Source organism: Sinohyriopsis cumingii, chromosome 15 (genome assembly GCF_028554795.1).
Source record: "Sinohyriopsis cumingii isolate HCF-2022 chromosome 15, ASM2855479v2, whole genome shotgun sequence".
Lineage (NCBI taxonomy): Eukaryota > Metazoa > Mollusca > Bivalvia > Unionida > Unionidae > Sinohyriopsis > Sinohyriopsis cumingii.
In genome coordinates, this window is record NC_142975.1 from 126,826,918 (window position 1) to 126,854,106 (window position 27,189).

Below are 27,189 nucleotides of genomic sequence, written 5' to 3' on the forward strand. Positions count from 1 at the left end.
AACCTTGTTTGATGATTATTTTTTTCCAAGATCAATTATTACTGGCATGAATTATAAGCCAAATACCTACAGTGAGATTGCTGTACTCAGTAATCTATTATAATTTGATTGGCTGGTTGCTTTTTAACGACACTTTGAGCAGAGTATTGTCTATATCATGAACATGGGAGCTACGAGTTTTACCCAAAGACACGCTGAGGCAGCCGACACTAACTGACCTGGTCTGGTATCATGCGCTCGACCATTGGATTAAGAGTCAAACGCCCTACCAGATTAGCTACCACTTCAACAGGGGCCCGAGTGGCCGAGTGGTCTAAAGCGCTCGCCGTTACGGATCATTGCCATCTCACCTCTGTCTGCGTGAGTTCGAGTCTCAGGCTCGGCTAACGTTGGTACGTGAGAAAGCCTACCAGTAACTTCTCGTGGGTCGGTGGTTCTTCTCGGGGTTTTCCAGGGTTCTTCCTCCACCAATCACACTGGCCGCCATGTATAACCTATCTTGTGCTGAAAAATAGCGATAAACCCTACAACAACAACTTCAAAAAAATTGTTCATCTGCACGTGAAATTTCGATCCTTTCATATAATTGACATCACAAAATTCCATGAGTCAAAACCTCTAAAGCCGTCCTAATCCGAATTGTGAAGATATTAGTGTTACACTAGAAATAAATCGGCTCTAGTCATGCAAGTTACTTATTTTAGTATCGGGAGGTAGAGAGCAAATGACAGTTTATTCCACCAGATTTTGGCTGATTAATGGTGGAGTATTTTGACTGATACTGTCTAGAATGTACTCGTTGATATCTTTCTGTTCAGTATTTGAAACAAGGTACCACAATGTATCGCTTGCTTAAAGCCCTACTATTAAGTTCGTATGAAACAATGCAAATATCGTGTAACAGAAGTTAATAGTGTTTGTCTCAAGATTAAAATAAACTAGTTTCTTCATAAAAGAGTTGAAATTCCCTTGAATGGCCTCTCAATGGAAAGAGATGGATAGGACATGCATAGCATGGCGAGACATTGGTGTATTCTTTTTACAGGTAAAATACACATTAGACATGTGTACACTTACCGATTAAACAGATTATGAATTGCGCCATGGGGAAAGGGATTTTGGAACTCCTATTGGTTATTTGGATCGGCACATATTTCCAAAGGACTCTGGCTGCAACCAAAAAGTGTAAGTACGCGTCACTAGCTGATCACTGTTAATTTGGATTTCATATTATTTGTAATAACAAACCAACGTTTGTACGCAAAACTTTTCTTTCGATGGGCAAAACAATTTTGTCTTATAAATTTCTGCATCAGTGTAGTTTTATGCTTTTGTGGTTAATATTCAGTTGTAATAATTAGAATATGTAGATGATACATCGGAGTCAGAGGTGATTCGATAATCTTCTTGGTTTTTTGTTTTCTTGAGTTTGTTTCTTTTGTGGGGGTTGGTGGGTGCCAGGGGATACGACAGTTTTCTACTCCTCTGTTTCTTGGAAAACAAAGTGGTTTGATTTTTAAATTCCATATTTTAATATTTTCTGTATTTCAATAGTAGGTCTGATATCCCGTGTTTTGATATATCATGGTTTTCTATCTGTCCCTATCATTACATGGATACCCCAATGTTACTTCAGGCCATTTATATCGTCCCCATGAACAGAGTTATATATAAAAAAAAGAAACCCCGGCTGAGTCAATTCAAAGATTTATAAAAATGGTACTAACATCTAAATATTATTCATTAGTGCTGAAGATATGAGCAGAGTCATTTATAATAATTTTATGTCCAGTAGTTCCTTTATTTATGCAAATTATTCAATTATTCCCTGAAAATACAATGGTCTCAGAAATAACATTCTTGGAAATAAAGACTTGGATTTATAATGAAATTCAAATAGGGATCTGTTTTTGGATTGTATTATTGTGATTCAACAAAAGACTATTAGGACATCACTAGCACACTGGCACATGAACACTTCCAACGTTGGATTTATTTTGGGATGCCATTTTGAGTTTATTGAGAACTTTAATATTTAGGACTTGTGTCAGAAATTCTTGGATTATTTGGGATTTAATTCGAAAAACCGCAATTTTTTTTTGTTTACATTTTTACTTTGTATTCTAGGAAATAAATTGTTTGTTGAATTGTTAAAAAAAAGCGTGTTGGTTTTGGCTCTTTTCTGTTACTTAGTTTGAGACCATAGTCGTTAACACACACACACACACACACACACACACACACACACACACACACACACACATCCATCCATCCATCCATCCATACATACATACACACACAAACGTAATTAGACTGTAAAATGACAATTACTTGACTTAAATAGAAGACTATTTATAGTAACTGCAATGTATTACTGGTTGTCAAGTTAATTAGCCGTTTGAAACATGGTTTTATGTTGAATTTTTGACACTCGCAAATGTATTGTAAATTTGTTTCACTCTTACTCTTACATATGCAAAATGAAAACCCCAAACTTTTTAGGCAAAACTTTTATAAACCATAAATACCTGCGTCATTACATTTAAAAAAAAAATAATATAAAATTGCACAACAACAATTTTCATCTTACACTTATTCATAAAATTACACAATAAAATATTCATAGCTTTGGCACGTTATGCACTGTCTGTTTTTGTGGAATGAATCGCCTTGCTGTTGTACAAAATCCTCCTACATTGTTTGCAATGGTGCATTCCTGGTGAGAATGTCCTGGTACAATGTACCGAACCCACTTAGCGGGGGACGTATCAAACCAATTTGAAACAGAGAATATTCTGATTTACCTCTCTACCATTTGATCATCCATAGAAGCACTATTGACAAACCAGTGTTTGAAAAAAGAAAATGTGTGATATCGCCGATATACTCTCTTTCTTGGGGGGGGGGGGGGAGGCGGAGCATATCATCATCTCTATTTGTGTTTCTATAAACGGCCGTAAGAAAAGCCTCGTTTGCTGTCTGAGACACAGGAAAAATCACGTTAACGCTATTATGTTACAAAATAATATAAACCAGGGATTATGCCATGTCCACTATTGCCATCTCACTCATGCTTTATTTAATGCATAATTAATGGCGTATTTGCTTTAGCCGCGCATAATGCTCAATATAGTATTAGAAGAATAAAGACAGGAGCATTCACTCGCACAATGCTACTGGTGAGTATGATTTTTGCTGTTCGCTTTTAATTGTACATAGAACTAAATGGCGTTGACACCGGTTATTTCGACGTACTACGTGACGTCGAAAATAAATGTATCATTATCGCAATTTGTTGCGCAATAGATAAAAAGCAAAATCAGTATAAAAGTAGAAAAACAATTTCTGAATAATATTCATTTAATCAAATTGGTAGCCGCTATAAGCAGCTTGCTTGGAAAATTAGAGACTTTTTGAAGTCATTTATTGTTTAAATAGCCTATTATTCAGTCCACCTATACGTTCAGGAACCAGACGGTAGACTGCCTCCTAGTTTGTCCTGCAAGAATGTTGTGCAAAATTTGCTTCCTTGCTTGCTTGGGTCGGGGGGGGGGGGCGGGTCCTTTCTATGTATGTGTAGGCCATCAATGAAAATGGTCTCTTCCATTAATTGGGGAATGTCAATGAGCATAACTCCTCGTTTACACCGAAACCTTGCGTTTGGTTTGAACGCGAAGAAACTTGCAATGTAGCCCCCCCCCCCCGCACATAATGGCTAAAAATAACCGTACTGCATAGTGACACTTGAAACAAACACTCAGTACTTCTTTAATGAACATAGTTGTGACTAATTCAACGAAAAAACTGGCGGTGGCACAACTGGAAATAACTGATTTAATTCTATTTCATTATTGCCAATGCATTTTTGTATTACTTCCGCCGTCTTTAATTTCTCCATTGGTATCGGCCATAATGGAAAGGCAGGGTTCCAGGCTGGATTCTTTATTAGTTAACAGTTTCCATGCCAGTTCGAGTAACAACGAACTAAGGCAAGCAGTCTGGGTCACTCGGTCCTGTTTGGCTTTTATCGACAATTTAGAACCATAATATGATCTGAAGAAACACGAGTTGAAACGAAAACGAGGAGCCCGAATTTCCGAAGCGCTAGACTGCTATATAAATATTTTTTAGAAAGCAAATTTAATTGATCAAGAAAACAAAACATGATGTTATATATTTTGCATTGTTTGTTGGTTCTTTTTTTATATTTTGTATTTCATTACATGCTATGGGTTATGTAAAATTGTATAGCTCACCTTGTCCAAAAACAGTAACAGTCCTGTAAAACAACATTTTTGTACCTTGTTTGACTGAAGGATTAATATTAGGATTATTATCTTCGGTCTGAGTAAAGGACATTGTGCTTACCATGTTCTTTATTATAATTTAAGTAACATACCCTTTAATTATAACTAAGATTTGTATCTTGTAAACATTAATCGTCTTCTTCTAGGTAATATTTTCTTTTCTTTTTTAAAAAAGAAAATGCTAATTGTGACCAAGGTCAGGTAGAGGAATATAACATCTCAAGTAGAAATCAATCTTATTGTACTTCCCAGTATTTCATTTGGGCTAGAATGTATTTATTCAAATTATTTATTGACTGGGTACAAAAGTGCTCATCTAGAATAACATTCTTGGAAATAAAGACTTGGACATATAGTGAAATTCAAATAAGCATATATTTTGGGATATTTTTTATTGTGATTCAACAAAAGACGATCTATGCCATCACAGGCACATCAACACTTTCAGCGCTGGGTTTATTTTGGAATACCACTAATGTTTATTCATTAGCACGTATTAGTAATTCTATAATTATTTGGAATTTAATTCGCAATACCGTGGTTTTTTAAAATACATTTTCACTTTGTATTTTAAACAATTACATTTTCTGTTGAAGTTTACAAAACTTGTTTTTTGCTCTTTGATGTTAGTTGCTTAAAAACCACAGAGTCGTAACAATGCTAATTCGTATCTTTAAGGTGAAGAAAAGTAAAAAAAAAAATCATATCATTCAGTAAAAATGTTGCAAGAACAAGTTAGTTTTCTACATATCTAGAGTCTTTTGATGTTTTGTTAATCATGACGCCATAATCTCAGTGCTGTCAAAACTTTAAACATGGATTAGGTTTAAATGTATCCGCTTATTATAAACAAACCGCGAGCGAAGTGAAATATGTCCAATAGACCGATATCTTAAAATGTTGTAGCTTATGGGTGCATTTTATACCAACAGACTACATGGAGGACCAATGTGGCGGTATGGTCGATTTGGCCAAGGAAGACACGTCGGCTGCAAGCGTACAGTTGACAAACAATATCAGCTACAATAACAATCTGGACTGCACCTTTCAGATTCGCGCCCCTCCTGGAAAAAGACTGATGATTAGATTTCTAAGTCTGGATATAGAATGGGGCGCCACTTGCTCGGATGATTACCTTATCATCTTTGACGGCCAAAGCCAGGATGGAGAAGCCGTCCAGGGTAAGCAATTCAAACAAAAGTTGTATGTCCTTCGGTTATTAATCGTATGCTATCTGCCCTTTGATTGACAGTCTACGAGTTATCTTGCATTGTTATAGGTCTAGAATTGTTTGCATATTTAAGAAAATACTGAGGTGACTGTTATAAATTGATTAGATATTTTGAGAGCAAAATTGAATCATCTTAACTGTCTCCTTAATGTGCCGATTTAAGTGACATCGTATTTGCAAGCACATATTTCCATCAAGCTGCTAATTATATCGGTGTGCTTTGGTAGTAGTGGTGCAGTTGCATTATATTGTTTAATTTATTGAAAATATTTTTTGTTTATGTCGGGGTTAACTGACAGCATCATCTCTTTAGCGATCAAAAAACAATTGCATAGAGCATAAAATTCAGTGTTTTATTATGATTTTGTGGAATATTTCTATTTCTGTTTAGATAACTGACACTTAATGTGACATCTGAAGTTACAAAGCTCATGGTCAGCCTTTCATTTTCTAGGGCTGCGTAGACGAATATGCGGTTCTGTGGCCCCGATATATACATATACAGCTTCCGGTGAGATTGTTACATTAAAGTTTCGAAGTAACGCTTATCTTTCCGACGAAGGCTTTCATATCCTGTTAACAGCCTACAGATCAAGTAAGTATGGGTTATATCCCATCGATATCCTGTTCACAGCCTGGACTCAGATCACAATTCCTATATAGGCTGTACATTTATTTCTCATTACACAACTTTCCACTTGCCCAAATCCTAGTAAACATTATGTTAATCTAAAAATACTTTCAAAGATGAAATCACGGTGAAGTATTTTTGTCATTATTTTGTCATTATTTTGAGAGGCTGGACCGTAAACAAAGCACCGTGCAATGGATCACAGGTTTCACGTCCGGATCAGCATCGATGCCTCGTTACTCACTGTGCACTGTCGCCGAAATACACACAGACAACTATATTATAATGCTCGAATTCTAAAGAAATCGATACCAAGAATGTCTGAATCTATTTCTTGTATCACTACCAAATGAGAGAGCTAAAAATGACCTAAAAACAGACTGGGATTACATTCGTGGATACTGAACCGGAATAGTAATTTTGATCTGAGTCCTATCTGGCCAAATGTTTTTGGCAATTTTAGTCAAACCTTTATATTTGCATGACACTCTTATTTCAACTTAACACACAAAGTGTTTTTGAATTTCTTAGCAAACTAGGCTTGTGACAGCTGTCAGACAGTGTTTGGTGATGGTGTTGCACAGAGTTTTTGGCCAAATGCTCTTGAGAAACCAAAACAAAATTTACTGTATCTTCCTTAATTATAGGAGTTCTTCAATGCAGCAAAAACTTAATTGTAATACAGGATGAGACCTGTCAGAAACAACGATGAAGTTTAAAGACATTGATAAATTCAATTTTAATAGAATTTTATATAAAATTTTAAATTTAGAAAACTAGATTTTAACGTAAAATTAAATTTGCCTACAATTTTTAATTGAAACTGACAAACGTTTGACAGCAAAGTTGACTAATGAATGTTATTCAACACAAGTAGTAGGTTGGGTCTGTACAACATATAACATTTTGTCCAGGGATAGTGAAACAAGATAGCTCACATTGATTGGTGCAGCAAATTGCAGTAAGCCTGTTCAAATGCATATAGGTCTTGTTATGTTTCTATGGTCTTAAAATGAGTAACAGATAAAAGCAAAGGTCCCTAAGTTTTATAAATTCAACAAATAATTTTTCCTAGGAATACAAAGTGAAAATTTAAAAAAGAACTTACAATATTGTGAATTAAATCACAATTGGTCCTAAAAGTTGTATCACAAGTCCAAATGAATAAAGTTCAAATTGAATTCCAATGGTGTTCCAAATAAATTCCAATATCAAATGTGTTGATGTGCATGTAGTCTCGAAGGTAATGATGTGCCATGGACTGAATTGTTTCGATGTGCTAGCAGACTCTTTGATGCATCACAATAATATATTCCTAAAGGGTCATTGACTGAATTCACATTAATTCCAAATTAATGTTCTGGTCCAACAATATTATTGAACACTTTGTATTTCCAGCGAATAATGTTAATCAGCCAAAATTAAAAACTGAACGCAACAATAAGCTGACTCTGCTTCTAATATTAAGGCAAGAATGAATAATCCAAACGTAAACAAGATTATATACCCCTCTACTTGACCTATGTTGCAATTACCATTTTTTGGAAATACTTTGTCAATTTAATGGGAAATTACAATTCTGGAAGATTTAATGGTTAGAATCAAGACTGTATCTTAAACTCGAACCGAAGTAAACATGTATATAATTAATAATGATATAAATATGTAATTCACAATGATTGAGAAGTATTAGTTATGTATTATGTTCCTTACAAAATATATATCACTGGTCAGTACACCATTAGCTTGATTCTGGACAAAGTTCAGTTATAAAATACAAATATACACAACATATACGAAAAGCTAAGAAACAATACAAAATATGCGTAACAGATCAATGAGAAGTGCTATGTTCGAAACTTACTGTGTCAGGTACTCGGCCAATTGTTAGCATAAATAAAAGCGCACTCAGATTCCCAGTTTTGATGGCACCAGGTGCTATATATCAGTGTGGTAGTATGAACGAATCTTTGTAATTTATGTCGGGTACATTGGACATGTCTTAATGAAACCTTGGTATCACCTTATGACTATTGGACAGATTCCAAACTAATCCAAATTTTCCACCTTGTTCCAGATACCAGGCTTGACCTGAAAAGATATAACATGTTTCACTTAGTCTTATAGGCCAGAAAGATGAAGGGAAATTAAGCTAAAATGTGCTAGTTATGGAGGGAAATTAAGCTAAAATGTGCTAGTTATGGAGATTTCAAGTTGACATTAAGGGTGGAAGCACGTGAAAAAACGTTAAAGTTGACATAGTGACACCCAGAAATATAAAGCAGTGGGCATGTATTGAAGTTGACAAAGTGACACCCAGAAACATAAAGCAATGGGCATGTATTAAAGCTGACATAGTGACACCCAGAAATATAAAGCAGTGGGCATGTATTAAAGTTGACATAATGACACCCAGAAACATAAAGCAATGGGCTTGTATTAAAGTTGACATAGTGACACCCAGAAACATAAAGCAATGGGCATGTATTAAAGTTGACATAGTGACACCCAGAAACATACAGCAATGGGCATGCATTAAACTTGACTATTCATCCCAAATATATACGAGTTTCAGGAAGTATGTTGATTAGATTATGTTCACCCATTTGCTGGCTAAATAACTAATAAGGTACTCTAGCTGTGATAACGTATAAGGCATTGCGGGGATTGGTGAGATTTGATCATAGCTACAATTAATTCATGCCAGTATAATGTGCAGTTAAGTGTGTGTTTGTGTGTGTGTGTGTGTGTGTGTGATTTGGATTTTTAACGTAGCTTTAACAATTTTTCAGTCATATCGCTACGATGTCTGCAGTTTACCTCTTAATGCTGAACGCCAAGCGAGGCAGCTGTTAGTAACAATTTTGTAAGTCTTTGGTATGACTCGGCCGGGGTTCGAACCCACGACCTCCCGCTTCTGAGGCGGACGCTCTAACCACTATGCCACCTGAGGGGTGTGAAGTTAAGTCACAATGAACTAAATTAAAGGATATTATCATAAGTAAGTTTATTCATTATGAAAATAACAATTTTGGATATATCAAGCGAATACAGTCAATTACTGCCTCATGGATCAACCAAGCCGTCCGATGTAAGCAACTAAACATGAAATTCTGATCCCCAAAACTTGTAAGCAAGGATGGACATTTACATATTTTGAACATGTGCAATGTAGTTGTTCAGATCAACTGTGCAAGCATAATTCACAATAATCTCATGGAACATTTTGTGAATTTTTAAGAGTATCGGTTAACAATTATTAAGTTGAATGGCTCACTGGAATGTAATGTGATATGTATGTATGTATGTATGTGTGTGTGTGTGTGTGTGTGTGTGTGTGTGTGTGTGTGTGTGTGTGTATCCGCGCAATCGCATCGCTAAGAGCTAAGCTATCTCAACAAAGACATACAAAAAGCAAGAGAAGGCAAAACCCTTAAAATACAAAGACAGTTTATGTTATGCAAACTGCACTCATTTGAAAGTCTAGAACCTTCTTATGTGAAACATCGCCACGATACGAATACCGCGTTAAAGCACTTCCACGAAATGCATCTCACGTCAAAACACCTCCACGATACGCATATCAAGTCAAAAGGGTTGCCTCCATCAATCGCACCTTATGATACACACAGGTTGATGGAACGCATCCGAAGTATTTCTACATGCCCGCTCCCGCAGGAGTGGACGGAGGTGTGTAGGTGAGGGGACACGCAATATGAAACAAAAAGAGAATACAAATGGAGTAAAGATTACGAAATCATAATGTGTATTGCGTCGCTCTCTCTCTCTCTCTCTCTCTCAATCTCTCTGTCCGCTTGCCTGGCAAAACCTCACTGTATTTATTCGTCTCCCTTTCTCCATCCACGACGAGACAACGTCGAACAGAGTGACACAGAGAAGGATAGTCGGATAAACAGACAGGGGAGAAACGATCCACAGAAAATCTACGTATCAGCTTAATATCCAATCAATGCCGTCCATTGTGCTTTTATTTAGTGGAATTCTTTGTTTTGCAGGTGACTCGAGCTGTTACATGAACGAATATCAGTGCCGGACAAATTTACGATGCATTGAAAAGAATCTAAAATGTGACCAGTACGATAATTGTGGGGACGGAAGTGACGAGTGTTGGATTGCTTCCGGTGCCATAATTGGGGGTATTGTTGGGGCATCACTTGCTGCGTGTCTGTTGACGGGTCTCGTGATTTATTGCCTTTGTAGGAGAGAAAAGAAGCCTGTTTTGGAAAAGGTACAATCACACACACACACACACACACACACACACACACACACACACACTATTTGCCTCTTCTAGCTTTAGAAATAGCCAAGCATATATAAATTAGTTTTAAATTGTACCTAACTAATCTTATAATTTCTATAATAATATGAAAATAATGAAGTCAATATCTTTATGCGTACCGATACAATGAACCGTCGACCAATAATGTGGCTGACAAAGGTGTGAGACATTATGTGACTAGACGGTAAATCTATATCGGGAAGGTGATTTTTATTATGGTGGTGTTTATAAAGACAGATATTGGTACCTATAGTTCTCTTTGTTGAGACAGGCCAATAAAAAAGTGCTTATGGCCTTTCACACACATATCCCCTCACAATTATGTTGACAACGCACGCTGCTGCATACAGGAGAGTTCTGTTTCTAGTCATCAATCACTAATTTGATAATAAATAGACGATTTTACCCGCATTCTGTTAGTTTAATTCCCAAGTCTGAAATATTATCTTCAATAAAATGTTGAAGAAAATATATTATAGCCTTAATCTAGCTAAAAACTATTTTCACAGATCGAAAAACTGGACTTTTGTTCAATATTGATCGTATCAAACGTCTCATTAAACGAAATATCAGTAAATCTACCAACTGTAGTATTGGTCGACGGTCCATGGATACCATACGGTTAGCGTTTGACTAATACACTACGATAAGTTAACATTTCAACAATTTGCAACTCGAGACCCATCATTTGGGTTCTTCCGTCTTGCGGACAGCCAATCAAATATCCGCATACAAGATGCTGCGGATGCTGACATTCCTGACTTGTGTCTTTGCTAGCCAAGGTTAACCCTATCTACACCTTGGCGTATCGATCAGATAATTCGGTGCTTTGGGTCTGTGAATTACACTTGACGTGGCGGCAAGCAACCGCATCCAATCATAATCAAGTTGTTCATCATCATCATCGAGAATATTACAAAATGTTGGATGCTTGCAATACATAAATCTTTTTTAAAATTTTTTTTGAATTAAATCAGAAAACGTCATATGAAACCTCCAGCGTTGTTTAAGAGAATTTCACACTATTTGTTCATGTCTTAGCTGCTGCTGCTGCTGATTATAACGAAAATATATAATTGGTATTTTGTATTCCTCCTACACAAATTTCGCTCGATTCCCATGCATGCGTTTTCTGCTTAATATAATAAAGTAAAGGACAAATCAATCAATCGATCACTGTCTACTGCTACTACTACTACTACTACTACTACTACTACTACTACTACTACTATTATTATTATTATTATTATTATAGTAATAGCTTATATTTGCCTGTTGAACACGTTTAGATATTCTACCTTAATATTTTTGCCCTTCTTCAACAATTTGAAAAACTTAAAGATACACCTTGATGCTTGAGAAAATCAGTTTCCTTCTCTTCCATTCAGTATCTACTTTCAACGTTTCTTTAAAAGCAATGCCTAAATACACATGCCAACAATTAATTGCAGCCCCCCCCCCCCCGAAAATACAACTCAATTTCCCTGTCAATCATCATACGGAATAACAATATAACTGATATTTTCCCAACACCTAATTAACATCCAACATTAATTAGCGATAGTTCTCTCAATAGATAAAACAAATATAACAAAAGATTACAACAGAGAAAAGTAGAAAGGTGGATTGATAACCACCAATGTTATAAACTAATTACCTACTCTTTGTCTAATTTGTGTTGTATTTTAGTCTTATACACCCAATGAACATTGAGATGAACTCTTTCTTTAAATTTATCTACCTATCTATCTATCATTATTTCGCCATCTTTTATTGTATCTTTCTACCTGTCCGTTTATGAAATAGAGGCTATCACATTCTCTTTTGAGCTCAGGTGAAAATTAAACCAGTTTAATTTTATTTTTGTTGGTGCTGTTATCAAATTTTTATTATTGGTTGTCTTCCCTTGACAAAAGATTGGAAACAACTGAACTAAGTTTGATCAAACGAGGTAGAAATGCATTCTAGGGCATGTTCTGCCAAAGTCATGTTTTGGATGGCTTTTCGAGCAACTTTTGGTGTTCCTTAGCAACCAGTTGAATTTTTTTACAGCACCCAAAAGCTGGTAGGCAAATTTTATCAATTTCATTCGCGCATTTCTAGGCTGATGACATGGCTTTTAATCTCACGTGCCATTTCTCAGACACCCAAGACACCCAATAGTTAGTAGAGATTTATGTAAAATCACCTCTACCCCGTCCTAGCTCCACCCGTAGGGGAGCGATACAAATTTAAAACGTGCTGATACATTCTACATAATTAGGAATATCATTGACTGAAGTTTTATGTATCTACCTCCAATTGACCTATCGCCACTTCTCAATCATGCTGATCAATTAACCAATCAGCTAGCTTAACTTAGACATACCTTCAGGCATTGCTTACGTCCGCCATTTTCCTCCGACAAACTGCTTGTCGCAATAATGAGTTGATTATGATAAAATGTGACAAATTTTGCAATGATTTGCTGATTTTTCAATCGCTAAAGGTGAAAAAAAAAGTCAGTGGGAGCCTTGTAATTCTGACAGTCAGTGTCCAGATCGTCTAAATGGAGGAATTAGATTTATTCCTTTCCCGAAGCATAAACAAAAACGTCGATAGATAAAGACTTGAGACCGCGTGTACGATCAGCTGAATATGGAAACAATTAATCTTTACAACATGTTTGTTTGCATGAAAGTATGTAGAAAAGGCATGTCCCGTTCATAGTTTGAAGCCAAAAAAGCAAGAAAAAGATATTGAAATTTAAAAATATATGTAAAAATAAACGTTTGTAGATACATGGTGGGGATCCTGCAGACTTTCGGGCTTTGATGTATATTGGCTTTCTTGTATAGGAAGCAATGAACCCCAGACTGCATTATACTAAAGTTTGAAAATTTACATTTTATTGTTGGCTTGTCCCAAAAGTAACGATTTATCGTCTCGATCTTTCAGACACTTGAGTGATTCTTTACTTCTCGTTAGGATGAAGAAGGGATGGGGATACAAAAAATGTAATTAATAATAAAGACATACAAAAACGATGGTTTCAAATAATTATCGTCAGATATATTAAGCATGCATTTACATATTTGCATCAACGGACATCATTTATCAAATTCCATCTGTCAAACACGGTAGAACTTTACAATTGTTATGTACAACAGTATATTTTTGACAGTAATTATTTAAGACTTTATTATTAATTTTTCATTAATTTACTTATAAGGCAGCTTAAACGTAAGCCAGATACAATTAATAAGGATACTATTATATACTAAATACATTAGCATCTTTTGGAGCGAATTTCCTTTTACATGGATAAGTTCTCTATCCGCTTCAAAATTGAATTTTATTATTCAATGAAATGAAACAGTATTACTGTACGAACTTTAACTACAAATATAAATGTTGTCTACTGCAGCATAATTTATGCAAATTTATAATTTTACATTATTAAGAATAAGACAAATCACTTTTAATAAATATATCACTTAAGAAAAAATTACTTTGCCAAATACTGCACGTTTATCAGAGGTTAACAGGTCATCATGTCACGTGATTTGGTAGGCGGAGCGATCTATCATCTCGCATAAGGTCACTTGTGTAGGAGAAGTTCAAGGACATTACACATGAATGACCGTGAATTGGTCAGGATTTATCCATTTCCTATTTTATTAGAGCATAAAAAATAAAATAAATTGTAAGAGTAACCCTAGTACCAATTCATCATCGTCTTATTCGTCGCCATCATCATCATCGTCGTCGTCATTGTTGATGCGAATTGGTCCTTTGACTATCGTTGCAGAACATAAATGGAAAATAAAGTTTTATTATAAACGTAATATTAGTGCAGACTCTTGAGAAAAAAAAATCAGTGGCACTCTACTGTTATCTTTCCAATCCAGTGTGCAAGAAAATGTATTGTAGTATTTATTTTAAAAACTCGAACTTTCCTATATATAAAACCGTTTCTCAAAAAGAGATATTAGTAAATCGTAAGGACAATAGGGATCAAGCTCTAGAAAATACTTGATTTTATGGATAGTATCAAATCAGGTGACGTCAACATCTGTTGCTAGGCTTCTTTAGGATTACTGATATTTGATTGTCTCTCCGCTAGAAAGAAGAGTCCAAAGGTTCTCGAGTTGTACAAATAATATAGGTTATATAAAGGAATTAGAATCCTTACTAGAGTGTCATACTAGTGGTGGAAGCTAAACGGGATTGATTGGGAAGATACTGAAAAATAAGCTGGGTAAAAGTTATTATAAGGGTGTTATACCATAAATTATATTTATGACTTGGGCAGAACATGTCCTAGAAAACATTTATACAAAGTTTGATTAAAATTAGCCTAGTAATTTCCAACCAGGTTCCTAGAGAAGAAACAAAAACATATTTGATAGAACATCTGACAAACGTTCCACAAATATGATCTTAAAAAATTTACTAAACAATTTGATGATGCTTAATCATGATGGACAAATGACAGACGATGCATAATGTGTGTACAGACGATGCATAATGTGTGTATAGACGATGCATAATGTGTGTACAGATTCAGGGTCATAATCTTTGCTCAAAAGGGAATTGTTTAGGCAAAATATTAACTTATGTACGTTCCATTTTCTTTACTCATGAGTTTAAAATTAAGCTTCATCACTCCTTTCATCTTTAATCTCTTGGATAATCCGTTACGGGATCCTATGGAAAAAGGTTATCATCTTAAGGACTTTTTTTCTTCTCCAAACCGATTGATGACCATTATGGAAAAGCTAGATTGAATCTTACCAAATAATACGAACAAGTAATGTGCAAACGTCAACATCACAACATAGACTATTTCAATGAATGCACATAGAGACAAGCAGTCTGGAGGCCCAATTTTCAGAATAACACCACCATGAGGTGATCATTGCATAACTTAAAAAGTTTTGTCCTCTATTTTATTTACTATGTCGGCATGCTGTTCTCACACTAGTGAAATTATCGAAATCCATAACAAACATCTGAACAATTATCATCACTTCTACCGTGCATGCTTTATCAACCTGTAATACAGTTCTTAATTAAGATCAAGAACACAGTCAATCACAAAATGTACATGCCTATAACGTCTGAACTATTATGAACAACCTCAAGCATGCACATATAATTTACCAGTCTTTAATATGTTTCGTAACTCCCATCAACACCTCATAATACATACATACATACATGCATACATACGTACATACATACATACATACATACATACATACATACATACATACATACCAGAATTGACGGACGTTTAATCGGATCTCAAAAACGTATGTCTTAGCACCTGTTTCATAAATAGATACATGTGATATATCTCCATGAATCCACACGGTGTTTATTATAAAAGAAAAAGGTTTGAAAAGTCCTGTCACGTGTTTAGGCTCTAATAAACAGTAACTCAAGAAAGAGTGAAAACAACAAGCTTTGAAAAAATACAATAATTTATTTCCATGTAAAAATTCTGTAAAAAAAATAAATATGAACTTACGGTTTCATATAATAAAATCCAAAATAATCCAAGAATAATCTAAGAATAATTTTTTTGAAGTCCTAATAACAAAATGTTCTACTGATTTCAAGTTCGAATCCCGACGAAGAATCCAAGATGGAAGACTATGACGTATGCTGCAGGCTGTAGTGTTGAAGTCTACAGCTCCTTGTAGAAACAAGAATTATCGCTCCGGTTTCGGATATTTGACTACATTTTTATTATAAAAACTGTCCTTGTTCAACAATTTCACACGAGCACACGTATTTTCCAGAACAATAACAGAATTAATCCTTTTTAATCCAAGTAATTTGAAATAATTCCAAATAACACAACATACAACTTCCAGTGTAAGAGAACGAACAGCTGCAATTGAGAATAATTCTCCAAAACGTAGGTTATATCGACTTCTAAAACGTAAACAGGGATTCACGTGATCATGTTCTGGAAGCTCATAGAAATTAGGTACTTGTTAAAGATCACTTCTACCCAGTGTGGCCCTGACGAAAACCAATCATTTTACTCTAAGAAATAAAATTAAAAAAAAAATATTGTTTACATCTTAAACACGAAGTCCCATCATGACCTCGACAACAAACAATCATTTTAAAATAACAATAGAACTTGTTTACGTGGTTGCTACAAATTTTGAATCAACGTCAGGATCTAGATCAACACCTGGTGTTTATAAAACGAAGTCAAGGTCAAACTATTTTCGGAATAAGTATCATCTCTAGTGAATAAATTTACATTACACTATCATATAATGAAACATATATAAAAATAAAACTGACACACAATTAAATTGAAACAAATTGAAATAAATATATATTAAATCAGATATAATTAAATCAAATATACATAGCAAAAGAAAATTTTAGATAAGCATAAAATTGTGCAATACAATTGTCACGGTTACACCGTCGATACTATTTCACGGTTTCACCATCGATGGAATGTCAAAAATTAATTTCATCTCATGAAATGTTAGTTAAAGAGTTTTCTCTTTTTCATCTATTCGGATTTGATCAGCAGATGTGCTCAATGTCAATAACACTCAACGTACTTTTAATATAGTTTGTGTTATCATGTTTAGACAATATGTGTTAGCAGCTGTTTTACAAACAGGTAGGTACATGTAGAGTGTATCTCAGATTAATGCCTAATGGGTCTATAAACATAAAAATAGCATGCATAATTAGACAATAAGGTAATTAATATATCACATTTGTTCTTATTTATACTCTTTTCTACTCGTCTGTCTTGTTTTATGTTGTTCTTTCTATTTCTCGAATTCTATCTAATGAATGACTAATGAATGTTTAGAAGCTAATTAGGTCTGATGAAAATATAACGTTCTCAACACTGTTGTAATTTAGTGTCAAGCTTTTAAAGTAAAAATGATTTCCGTCTCCACATGGGAAGACTGCAGTTAATTGCCTTCTTTCTTATCTCCTAAAACCAAGGAAAATCTAGAATGAAAAGAGAAGAAGAAGCTTAATTTTTCAAGCAACTATAATTATCTTTAAGCTGTCGAATATTTTATGAATAAAACTATAACAAGCAATAACAAGAACAAGAACAACAAACGTACTAGCACCACCAGCACTGCTACTACTACTGATAATAATAATAATAATAATAATAATAATAATAATAATAATAATAATAATAATTATTATTATTATTATTATTATTATTATTATTATTGTTATTATTATTATTATTATTATTGTTATTATTATTATATACTATTGTTGATGTTGTTAAGGATCGGTTTTTTGTCTATGATATGATATTTAGATGGAAAATGAGAAGCTTTTTGAGCAGGAATAAACATGTAAATTGAATATTATCAACATCATATCGTTATTATTATTATTATTATTATTATTAGTAGTAGTAGTAGTAGTAGTAATAGTAGTAGTAGTCATGTTTTTGTTGTTGTTGTTGTTGTTATTATTAAGACATATATAGGTACCGAGCGTATATTCTGTTGGAGTTAAAATAATGACATTTCTCTATAACAGCAATGGCGCTTCCCTTTTGTTTGCGGTTAAAAATAAATTAAACAGTTTTAGATATTGTAAAAATCAATTTAAAAAACTTTAGTAGGCTAAATAATGATAACTGTATGAAAGATGATAATGATGATTGGTGAAACAACAATCATCATCTATTCCTATTATTATTATTATTATTATTATTATTATTATTGTTGTTGTTGTTGTTGTTGTTGTTGTTGTTGTTGTTGCTTTGATAAGAATTCGTCCTTTTTATATATCAAATCCTAGATAAGAAAAAAGGTTTTGGAAAACTCACACCCGTTTTTTGTCTTCCTTGTCCTCGTTATCCTCATCATCGTCATCGTCGTCGTCACAATCGTCATATTTCTTACTACCACTGTTATTATTGAGAATCGGCATTTTTAACTATTATTGCAAAAGATGTATTAGCTTTGTCAAAGAAAAGGTATTGTAATCTTTGTCTAGTTCAAAATAATGTCCACTGCTTGCAAAACTCGAGCATTTCTCAATATTTGTTCTTTGATAACGCCTTACAAACACTTGAAAAAAGATTATAAGAATCACGCGATATCTAAACACGTGTATTTGTTGATATTCTCAAACCAAATGATGCCAACAGTGTTGTCAATCTGCTTCAGGGATGCTGAAACTTGGTTAACTCTTCGTTAGATGCAAGATCCAAATTTGGAGGATCTCGATATGGAAACCATGGATCGTGGAGGGTGTGTGGGGTCGATTAAAAGCTCACGGAGAGTTATAAAGGTGTCATCTTAATTTCAACTTAATGCTTGCTAAACACGAAAGGACCGACCTTTATGTGAGTGCGCCATGAGCGTTATTTTCGAGCGACACAAACACTTTATGTGCTAGATATCAAGTTCGTAAAAACACTTGATATGCCAGATTGGTCCTAACTCACCTAAGAGAACAACATGTACTAACATATCACGATAACGACCATCAGAATAAAATTTCGTTCTCAAGACAGATTTATTGATATAACTGAAAGCTTGTCAGACAACAATGCTGCATGCGTATCATCAAGCCATCTACTTCTATATAACCTATACAAATTCAAATCACAATAGCGTCAACATTATTCAACTATATTTCATGAATTATTCATTATACATTAAACAATTAACGTTAATTCACATGCAATATATGTAAACATAGAATACTCTGATTTTATATTATATCATATGATAATGAGAGGGCGTGATTGCTATGGCAATGTGTTAATTCGATGATTCAGCTGATTAAAGGTTAATAAAAGAAAATAAACATGCCGACAATACAAATACTTAATTATTAATGCAAAATAAGTCAGTATTAGTGTGGCCTCTCTGCTAAGTCCCTCTTCCTACCACTTGCCGTATTATTAGGTGGGTGTGATCACGAATCATATTAACTTGTTTACACTGCGCCATATTATTTTTACTCAATACATCGAACTTTATTATAGTTCTTAACTTTTGATAGCCAATTCTAATGAAAACAAAATTGTTGTTACAGTGTGCTCTGTTATGATAGAACATTGTGTCATCTCATTATAAGATGGTATTATGTATTGCACGGGAAACTTAGTCTCATTATAAGATGGTATTATGTATTACACGGGAAACTTAGTCCCATTATAAGATGGTATTATATATTACACGGGAAACTTAGTCCCATTATAAGATGGTATTATGTATTACACGGGCCACTTTATCTCATTATAAGATGGCTTTGTGCATTGCACGGGACACTTAATGCTCACTTGAACAGCGTTATAAAGACTTATCATTTATCTTTGCAAACCAATGGTCGTCGATCGAAATTGTTCCACATCGAAACTTGACAGATGCAACTAATCAAAACAGTGTTTATGCTCCATTATCTGATTCGATGCAGCGACGCAAACTGTCCCAATCAGATTTTCCGTTAGATTTAGCTAGGAAAATAGTTTGCAATAATTGTAACGGTCTACACTGACAGCGACACGTTTCCAATTTAAACTTTTCACGCACAAGTTTTCTTTCTAGTCCAGATATGTGGACATCGGTTAAGTGGCCATATTAAAGACGTAACAGTTCACTCGACGGGTACTTTCACTGGTTAATTAATTTTGCTTGCCAAGGGCTATAACTCTTTCTTCTGCACGAGGGTACTTATTTAAAATACTGTTTTAGTTACCTGCCTGTTTTAAGCATCGGTGAGAAATGAAGTGGATTGACAAACCATGGCTAGCAAAGTTATGCACACTTCTTGACCGAGTAAATCATGCTTGGTCTGTGTATGGTTTGCACTTAAGAGTCTTGGCGACGCTAATTAAAACATTCGGAAAATCATTATTTTTTCTGATTTAGCATGAAAACCATTGAACCAGTGAAGAACGTAACTTGTATTAAATGGAAATCATCATGAAAACCCAAGCAAATAAAATCTGGATTTTTTTACTCACAGGATGACAAAACTGCCAGGCGTGATTATGCCGGTTCTATAAATACCACTTGAACATAACTTCCGGTTATTTCGTTGGATCTTAATATTTCCAAGAAATACAGCATGAACTACACTGAATCTTTTTAAATATTGTGCGCTAGGTATTGCTTAAGAACAGTAGGCTAAATTATATCAAATGCACTGGAGTATGCAAACTATAAGAAATTAAATAATGCAGTGATGTATTCGACATCATCAGAACCTCATCTTCACTACCACGATTCACTTCCTTCCTAGACTCTTAGCAAATGTAACTAGCATGAAACAGTGTCTGTCGCTCTGCTTTCTAATAGGATGAAGTTATCAGAAACGGACCGAATCATATTGCTAATTACATATAGCGACCTAGACCGAAAAAACAACACACTTTTGTTCTTTTCAGTTAAAACATATGGACAACAATGAAGTCGCCATATTTAATGCCTAACAAGGCGCGTAACGAGCTATTTCGTTGTACAATTGACTTTTGTTTGGTGCATTGAGTAAATCGTTTATCCGCAAGAGGGAACCTTTTCAAAACGCTATTTTGGATATCCTCATATGTCAGAGGCTGGTGTGGAACGAACTGGATCGGCAATTAGGATAGCGAAGATATAACGACATATGAAATGTGCATTCATATCATTTACGGGCCGTCCAATTAGTACGTACGCAATAAATCGGACATTTACTCTCCGGTGCATATGTATGTTTTTACTTAGTCCCCCCCCCCCCACACACACACACAAACACGTGTACGCACTCACATACACTTAATACACAAACGCACATACACTTAATATTTTTTACAGTTTGTTAAATAACATAATTGTCATATTTGCATAGGCGAGTCATTATTTTTAAGTAAGAGATGCTATCGTTCACCGTCTTTTATAATCTTAATAATTCCGTAAATTTGTTATAGTTAGGTCTCTTTGAGCAAATGAAAGAGTTCCTCCGTTTTATTTGTTCAACTCATTTGTAGAAATACTAAAACTAGACATTGCAAATATATTGGATGACAGAGCTCTGACAACAATAGACTCTTTCTGGAAACCAGAAAATAACAGTGATAAATCTTGTATGATTGTTTACATCAAGAGATTCCGTTTGCTTTGATTGTTGTTGTTGTTGTTGTTGTAAGGTTTAACGCCATTTTTTATGCACACGATACGCTATACATGGCTACCAGTATTAATGGTGGAGGAAGAACCCGGGAAAACCCCGGAAAGAACCACCGACCCACGAGAAGCTACTGGCATGCTTTCTCACATACCCACATTGGCTGAATCCGAGACTCGAACCCACGCAGACAGAGGTGAGATGGCAGTGATCCGTAATCGACAGCGCTTTAGACCACTCGGCCACTAGGGGCTCCCTCCGTTCGCTTTTTAGCGTGAAAAAGTTGACAGTGTTAGAGAACCCCTGGTGACAATTAGGTAAGAAATTATAAGTCGAGTAATGAAATGAAAAAGTTGTATGCATTTTGTGTATCCTTGATGTTTTTCGTTTTAAAACCGATTGTGGGTACAAACAAACGGGAAGGTGTGCGAAGACTCTATGTTGTTTGTTATTGGCCAAGACACATACGTTTTACTCGTAAGGGGCCATCCATAAATTACGTCACGCGATTTTGGCCGATTATTTTACCCCTACCCCCCTCGTCACACATTTTTTAAACAAATTCCTTCCCCTCGTCACACATCGTCACAAATGTGTGACCCCCCTCCCCCTAGGTGCGTGACGTCAGTTATGGACGGTCCCTAATGGTAATACTATTGTTTGTGTTATTATGTGCGTATGTATTACTGGGTCTTACCCCCATTTTAATCACAAATACGCAATTTCAAACCCTCTACCCCCTCCGTACGTAAATGGACGGCCCCTTGATGTTATATGATATAGCGAATTTACTAATTTACTAATTAACGCTAAGATTACAAATCAAAAGAAGAAAATTAAAATTGAATATCGGGAATAGTAAAGGGCAATTTGGCAGTAGAAGAGACATGTAAAATATATCTTGATTTAAATAGTTAATATTTATATAAATATTTAAACAGTAGTGATCGAAAAATTTTTTTCTCAGGAAGGACAAGTAGATGTGTCAGGATCATCTGGAAGCATTCCGTGCTCTGGGTACAGCCTTGCACACACGCCATTCACCAGTTCCATAGCCAAACCTCCTTTGTATAGCCAGTATTCAAGCAGGAATGCACCCTCCCAGATCTGGATAACAGTACCGCCGTCACCAAGTCACGGTGGCGTCATAAAGTGCTCATATATTCAGACGACTTCTTGATATGCAATATTTAGTCTGCAGTGATGTATGGTTTTAAACGCCACTTTGAAATAACGATTGCTTATAGGCACAGTTTCTGAGTTCGTCATTATAGTTGTTCTCTCTCTCTCTTTGTTCTTGCATTTTTAGAGCATAGTATTGTGGGGTTTGATTGGTGTAGCACACACATACACACACGTCACAATATGGGTTTTGCTTGGTGTGTCTTACATAATATTAATGGTGGCAGACAGAGTCAAATTCAATTTTAAAAACGCAAAATTTCATGCACGAATTCGACAGACCGGACAAATTTAATTTTACTTGCACTTTATTTAAATGTAATTTTCAAGAACAGCAAGTAGATGCCACCTGTTGTTGCCCGGCACCTGTTCACCGGGAACCAGACATTGGTCATAGGATGTCCCGAATGTTATTATATCAAAACTTGTCTTTGGTTTGATTATCCAGTAAATTGTGAAATAAACAAGTTAGCAAAATGAAATTAAAAAACCATCAAGTCCAATTACAAATAATAAAGGTGTCGCTGACTAAGTTGAAGAGCTCTTTTTTACATTTTCTTTGTCCGACAATCAAAAGAAGTGTTTGCCACTAAGCTTGTTTCGTCAGTATGTTTTATAATTGATTAAAGGCTCTCTAACCACAAAATACACGACAAAAGCTTATCTCCTGGACTTATAAGAACCATTAAAGTGAACGATTGCCCCAGGTTCAGTATTATATTGGACATTAGACCAGTCCCTTGCGCTTTATTCTTTTTGTATAAATGGATCAGCCAGTGCTGTCTTAGAGCTAAGTATGTGAAACCTAGTCCTGAATTTAAAAAACAATTATACAACTACAAATAACTTTTATTATCATCATTCAGGATTGGGGGGTGGGTTTACCTGATTTTTTAAAAAAAAAACCTTCATCCCAGTTTATCGAAAATGAGTGTTAATCAGGTGATACGTGTTTTCGAGGCAACATGTCATCTTGTCGCTAATTTTTCATTCATTTTTGATACAGTATATTGAAATAATATACTGTTTCGGGGTTAGATTCAGTTGTATAGTTTTCGGAAAGGAAAATGAGTTTTATAAATAATTAGTTTCAGTGAAAACGAGTTGATAGTGAAAGGATAATGCTAATACTAAATCAGTAGCAAACCCGGTACCGAAAATGACACATTGTTCGGTACATTTAATAATTATGTATAAAAATTGTGTTTGCTCTTTTGTAACAACGTTTTATAGTTCATCAAGTAAGTCCGAATGCATTCGGGAAAATGTTAGATTGACTGAATTATAACATGGTATTTTAAGTGTTGGTGTACAGTAATTTGATATGCCAATAATGTTGGTATATCACATTGTGATTCGCCCATGGCGTATTAAAATGTGTACAGTTGTTACGGTTTCAACAGTAGACTGTCGCTTCTGTGGTCTTTAGATCAGTGGTGAATTGACAGTTTTGAAGAATTAATAAAATAAGACAATAACGAGAAAAATAACGCCCTGTAACCAATATTCTGCAATGAATAAAACATGTAATACAATTTCATCGGAATTCTCTCTCCCTCTCTGTCTCTCTCTCTCTCTGTCTCTCTCTCTGTCTCTGTCTGTCTGTCTGTCTCTCTCTCTCTCTCAATAAGAAAGCAGAATAGTGGAAATCTGTGGAATTAGAGGCGGAAAATCGACCTGTATGGAAACCTCTAACTTGAACTTGCACCAAGTACCCTATTAAAACCTGAAACTTTGTAACGTTATATGTAAGAAAAATAATGTTTATTCCGCTCAGGTCATTCATATGACAACTGAGGAGTAAACATATGAATGAACATAGATAAACGTGAATGATACATTAATATACATTTGTACAAGGGAATAGTGACGTAGTTACCATCTTAGTAAATAACGTGTTCCAGGTACAATAAATCGATGGATGTTAGTGTATGTGAGTACTATAGTGGGGCACCCTAACGTAAATGGGAAAATACATTACAGACCACCCTTGGGCAAATCTGGCGTCAAGACTTTTTAGATTTCCCTGGGCACATTTAGCGTCAAGGGGAATTGAACGTGGGGAATATTGGGTTTGTATAGCGACAAGGGAAAGTGGGGTTGTTGTATAGGGTAGCGGGTTGCGGGTAAGTTCACTGGGCACGTTTAGCATCAATGGAAATTGAACATGGGGAATATTGGGCTTGTATACAGACAACGGAAAGTGGGGTCGTTGTATAGGGTAGCAGATAGCGGATAAGTTCACTGGGCACATTTAGCGTCAATGGGAATTTAATATGGGGAAATTTAACATGGGATGTAGGGACATGGGATTGGGACTGCCTTGCGTCAAAAGATGTTGGGACTGTTTGGCGTCAAAACTAGTGGGTTTGTATTATGACAATATAAATGGAACAGATGGATGACGTCACAGTACTGGACATTGACAATAATGTCCACCAGGAGCTCTATAAAGTGATATGTCCCGCTCCGCCAAGAATTCTATTCAGTTCTATGTCCCACCCCGCCAAGCATTCTATCTAGTTCTATGTCCCGCCCCGCTATGCGTTATAAACTTTCACGGTCAAATTGCAACAAGGGAAATGGAATAGGTGAGGTAACGTAACGGTACTAGACATTGCCAACAATGTGGCAAGGAGCTGACCTCAATCGAGCCAAAGAGCAAACAATGACAGTGGGTAGCGGGTAAGTTCAACTAGTTCAGCGGGTAGCGGGTAAGTTCATCTAGTTCATAAACTATACCAGTTTAGAAACTTCTTGACCTAGCCTGACGGAATATCTTCTGTCTCTGCTTGCCCATATAGACTGAATAAATAAACCATATGCCTTGACTCATATTCAGGAGAAGACAATCCCAAGGAAGGAAAATCATCTTCAAACCTATTGTAACGCAGGTAGGAAGGCTGAACTGTTCAGCGATGAAAGACCCTACGGGACCCGGAAGATTCCCCTGTCACTATAAATTTATCCGCCATCCGCCAACCAGTCTGTCTAGTGATGAAAGTCCTTGCTTAGTCTAACAACGCACATTATTCCAAATATAATATTTATCTTTACAACGCATTTTTTGATCATCTAGATAATAATAATAATAATAATAATAATAATGAGGACTTTGTATAGTGCCTAATCTTTAGAAGCTCTAAGCGCTTTACAACATTAGTCAACACATATAAGGTGGCGCTCACCAGATAATATGTACTTTTGAGAGAGTGACGTATGTAAGGTGAAGTAGTTCGCATTTAAAACATGCACAGTGGAGAGAATGTTGGCATATCTCTATGCTACATTAATGTAATGTGGATGATATTTCTTTTGGATATTGTACTTTTGGAAATTTTACATGATTTAAGTACACTGCTAACTAAAATGACTGCTCCCTTGTGTTAAAAAATCAGTCTGAATTAGTCTAAAGTGCACTATACATAGCAGCTATTAAAATAGGGAAAATGAATTTTGCCAGACTAGACAATACCAGCTTCTGAAAGTGCAATGAATGAATTACCAAATATATAAAATGTAAAAAAAAGTTATTGGCTCTTTTTTATACAATTGACCTCTGAAGTTCAGGAAGTGAAAATGACCAAGTAGAGCTAGCACTTTTTTGAAAGGTGCACATTTGAAGTAAGGCCAAGCTGTATACTCTATAACCCATAGTACACCCATCAATCATACACCAAAATAAAGGGAATTAAAGGTTCTTTGCTTTATACCTAAGATATACAAGGTCTTTTTTAAATAGTCAGTGTAACCAGTGAGGAGAGCCGGGTAAATTCTTTTTCTTTAAAATCCTAACCCTATGCAAAATGCAAAACTGTATAGCGCCACTTAAGATAACAAGCATATAATGATATGATTACAAAAACAAACACCACGAAATTAGAAAACATAAAAAACATGCTGAGAATATTTAAGGTAAGAAGCATTATTAGGTCTTTAAGTTTGTTCTTGCAGTCGAAATAAGTGAGTTTTGAGAGCACTCTTGAATTGTGTCTAAGTTCAGTGGGCAATTCGTTCCACGTTGTTGGGCCCTGGTATGCAAAAGAACGCTGTTCATATGACTTTGTTTTCATAGTGGGAATAATGAGTATACGATTGTCAGAAGATGAGCGTAAGTATCTTGCTGGTGTGTACACATGGGTGAGGTCTGATAGGTATGTTGGACTAGAGTCCGACAGTGAAATGTAGCACAGAGAACAAATTTTGTGTTTGATTCTGGATCGAATGGATAGCCAGTGTAGGGTACAGAGCAGCAGGGAGGTGTGCTCTGGTCGTGGTACTCTAAGTATGACCCAAGCAGCTGTGTTTTGAACCTTTTGAAGTTTCTGGAGCAGATATTGAGATGAACCATGCAGAATTGAGTTACAATAGTCCAATCTTTAAAGTACTAATGAACACACAAGTG

General features: G+C 35.3%; 1 protein-coding gene across 2 annotated transcripts; it reads left to right on the forward strand.

Annotated features, from left to right (window-relative positions):
• The first annotated feature begins 981 nt into the window (after positions 1-981).
• Positions 982-24,324, forward strand: LOC149782718 (low-density lipoprotein receptor-related protein 12-like). Of its 2 annotated transcripts, none has more exons than XM_089934224.1 (5): positions 982-1,185; positions 5,240-5,488; positions 5,993-6,133; positions 10,186-10,418; positions 20,884-21,172. In XM_089934224.1, the coding sequence occupies exons 1-5, from the start codon at positions 1,092-1,094 to the stop codon at positions 20,926-20,928; spliced, it is 762 nt and encodes a 253-aa protein (XP_089790350.1). In that variant the 5' UTR covers positions 982-1,091; the 3' UTR covers positions 20,929-21,172. The 2 variants fall into 2 exon arrangements, with proteins under 2 accessions (XP_089790350.1, XP_089790349.1); XM_089934223.1 differs by lacking the exon at positions 20,884-21,172 and adding an exon at positions 22,570-24,324 and having other exon boundaries at positions 984-1,185.
• The last annotated feature ends 2,865 nt before the right edge of the window (positions 24,325-27,189 follow it).

Excerpts from the sequence above, each read along its gene's own strand:
- LOC149782718 (XM_089934223.1), top strand. The coding sequence starts at position 1,092 with ATGAATTGCGCCATGGGGAAAGGGATTTTGGAACTCCTATTGGTTATT. Across the intron at positions 1,186-5,239 it reads TCTGGCTGCAACCAAAAAGT|ACTACATGGAGGACCAATGT; the intron begins GTAAGTACGCGT and ends TTATACCAACAG. Across the intron at positions 6,134-10,185 it reads GTTAACAGCCTACAGATCAA|GTGACTCGAGCTGTTACATG; the intron begins GTAAGTATGGGT and ends TTTGTTTTGCAG.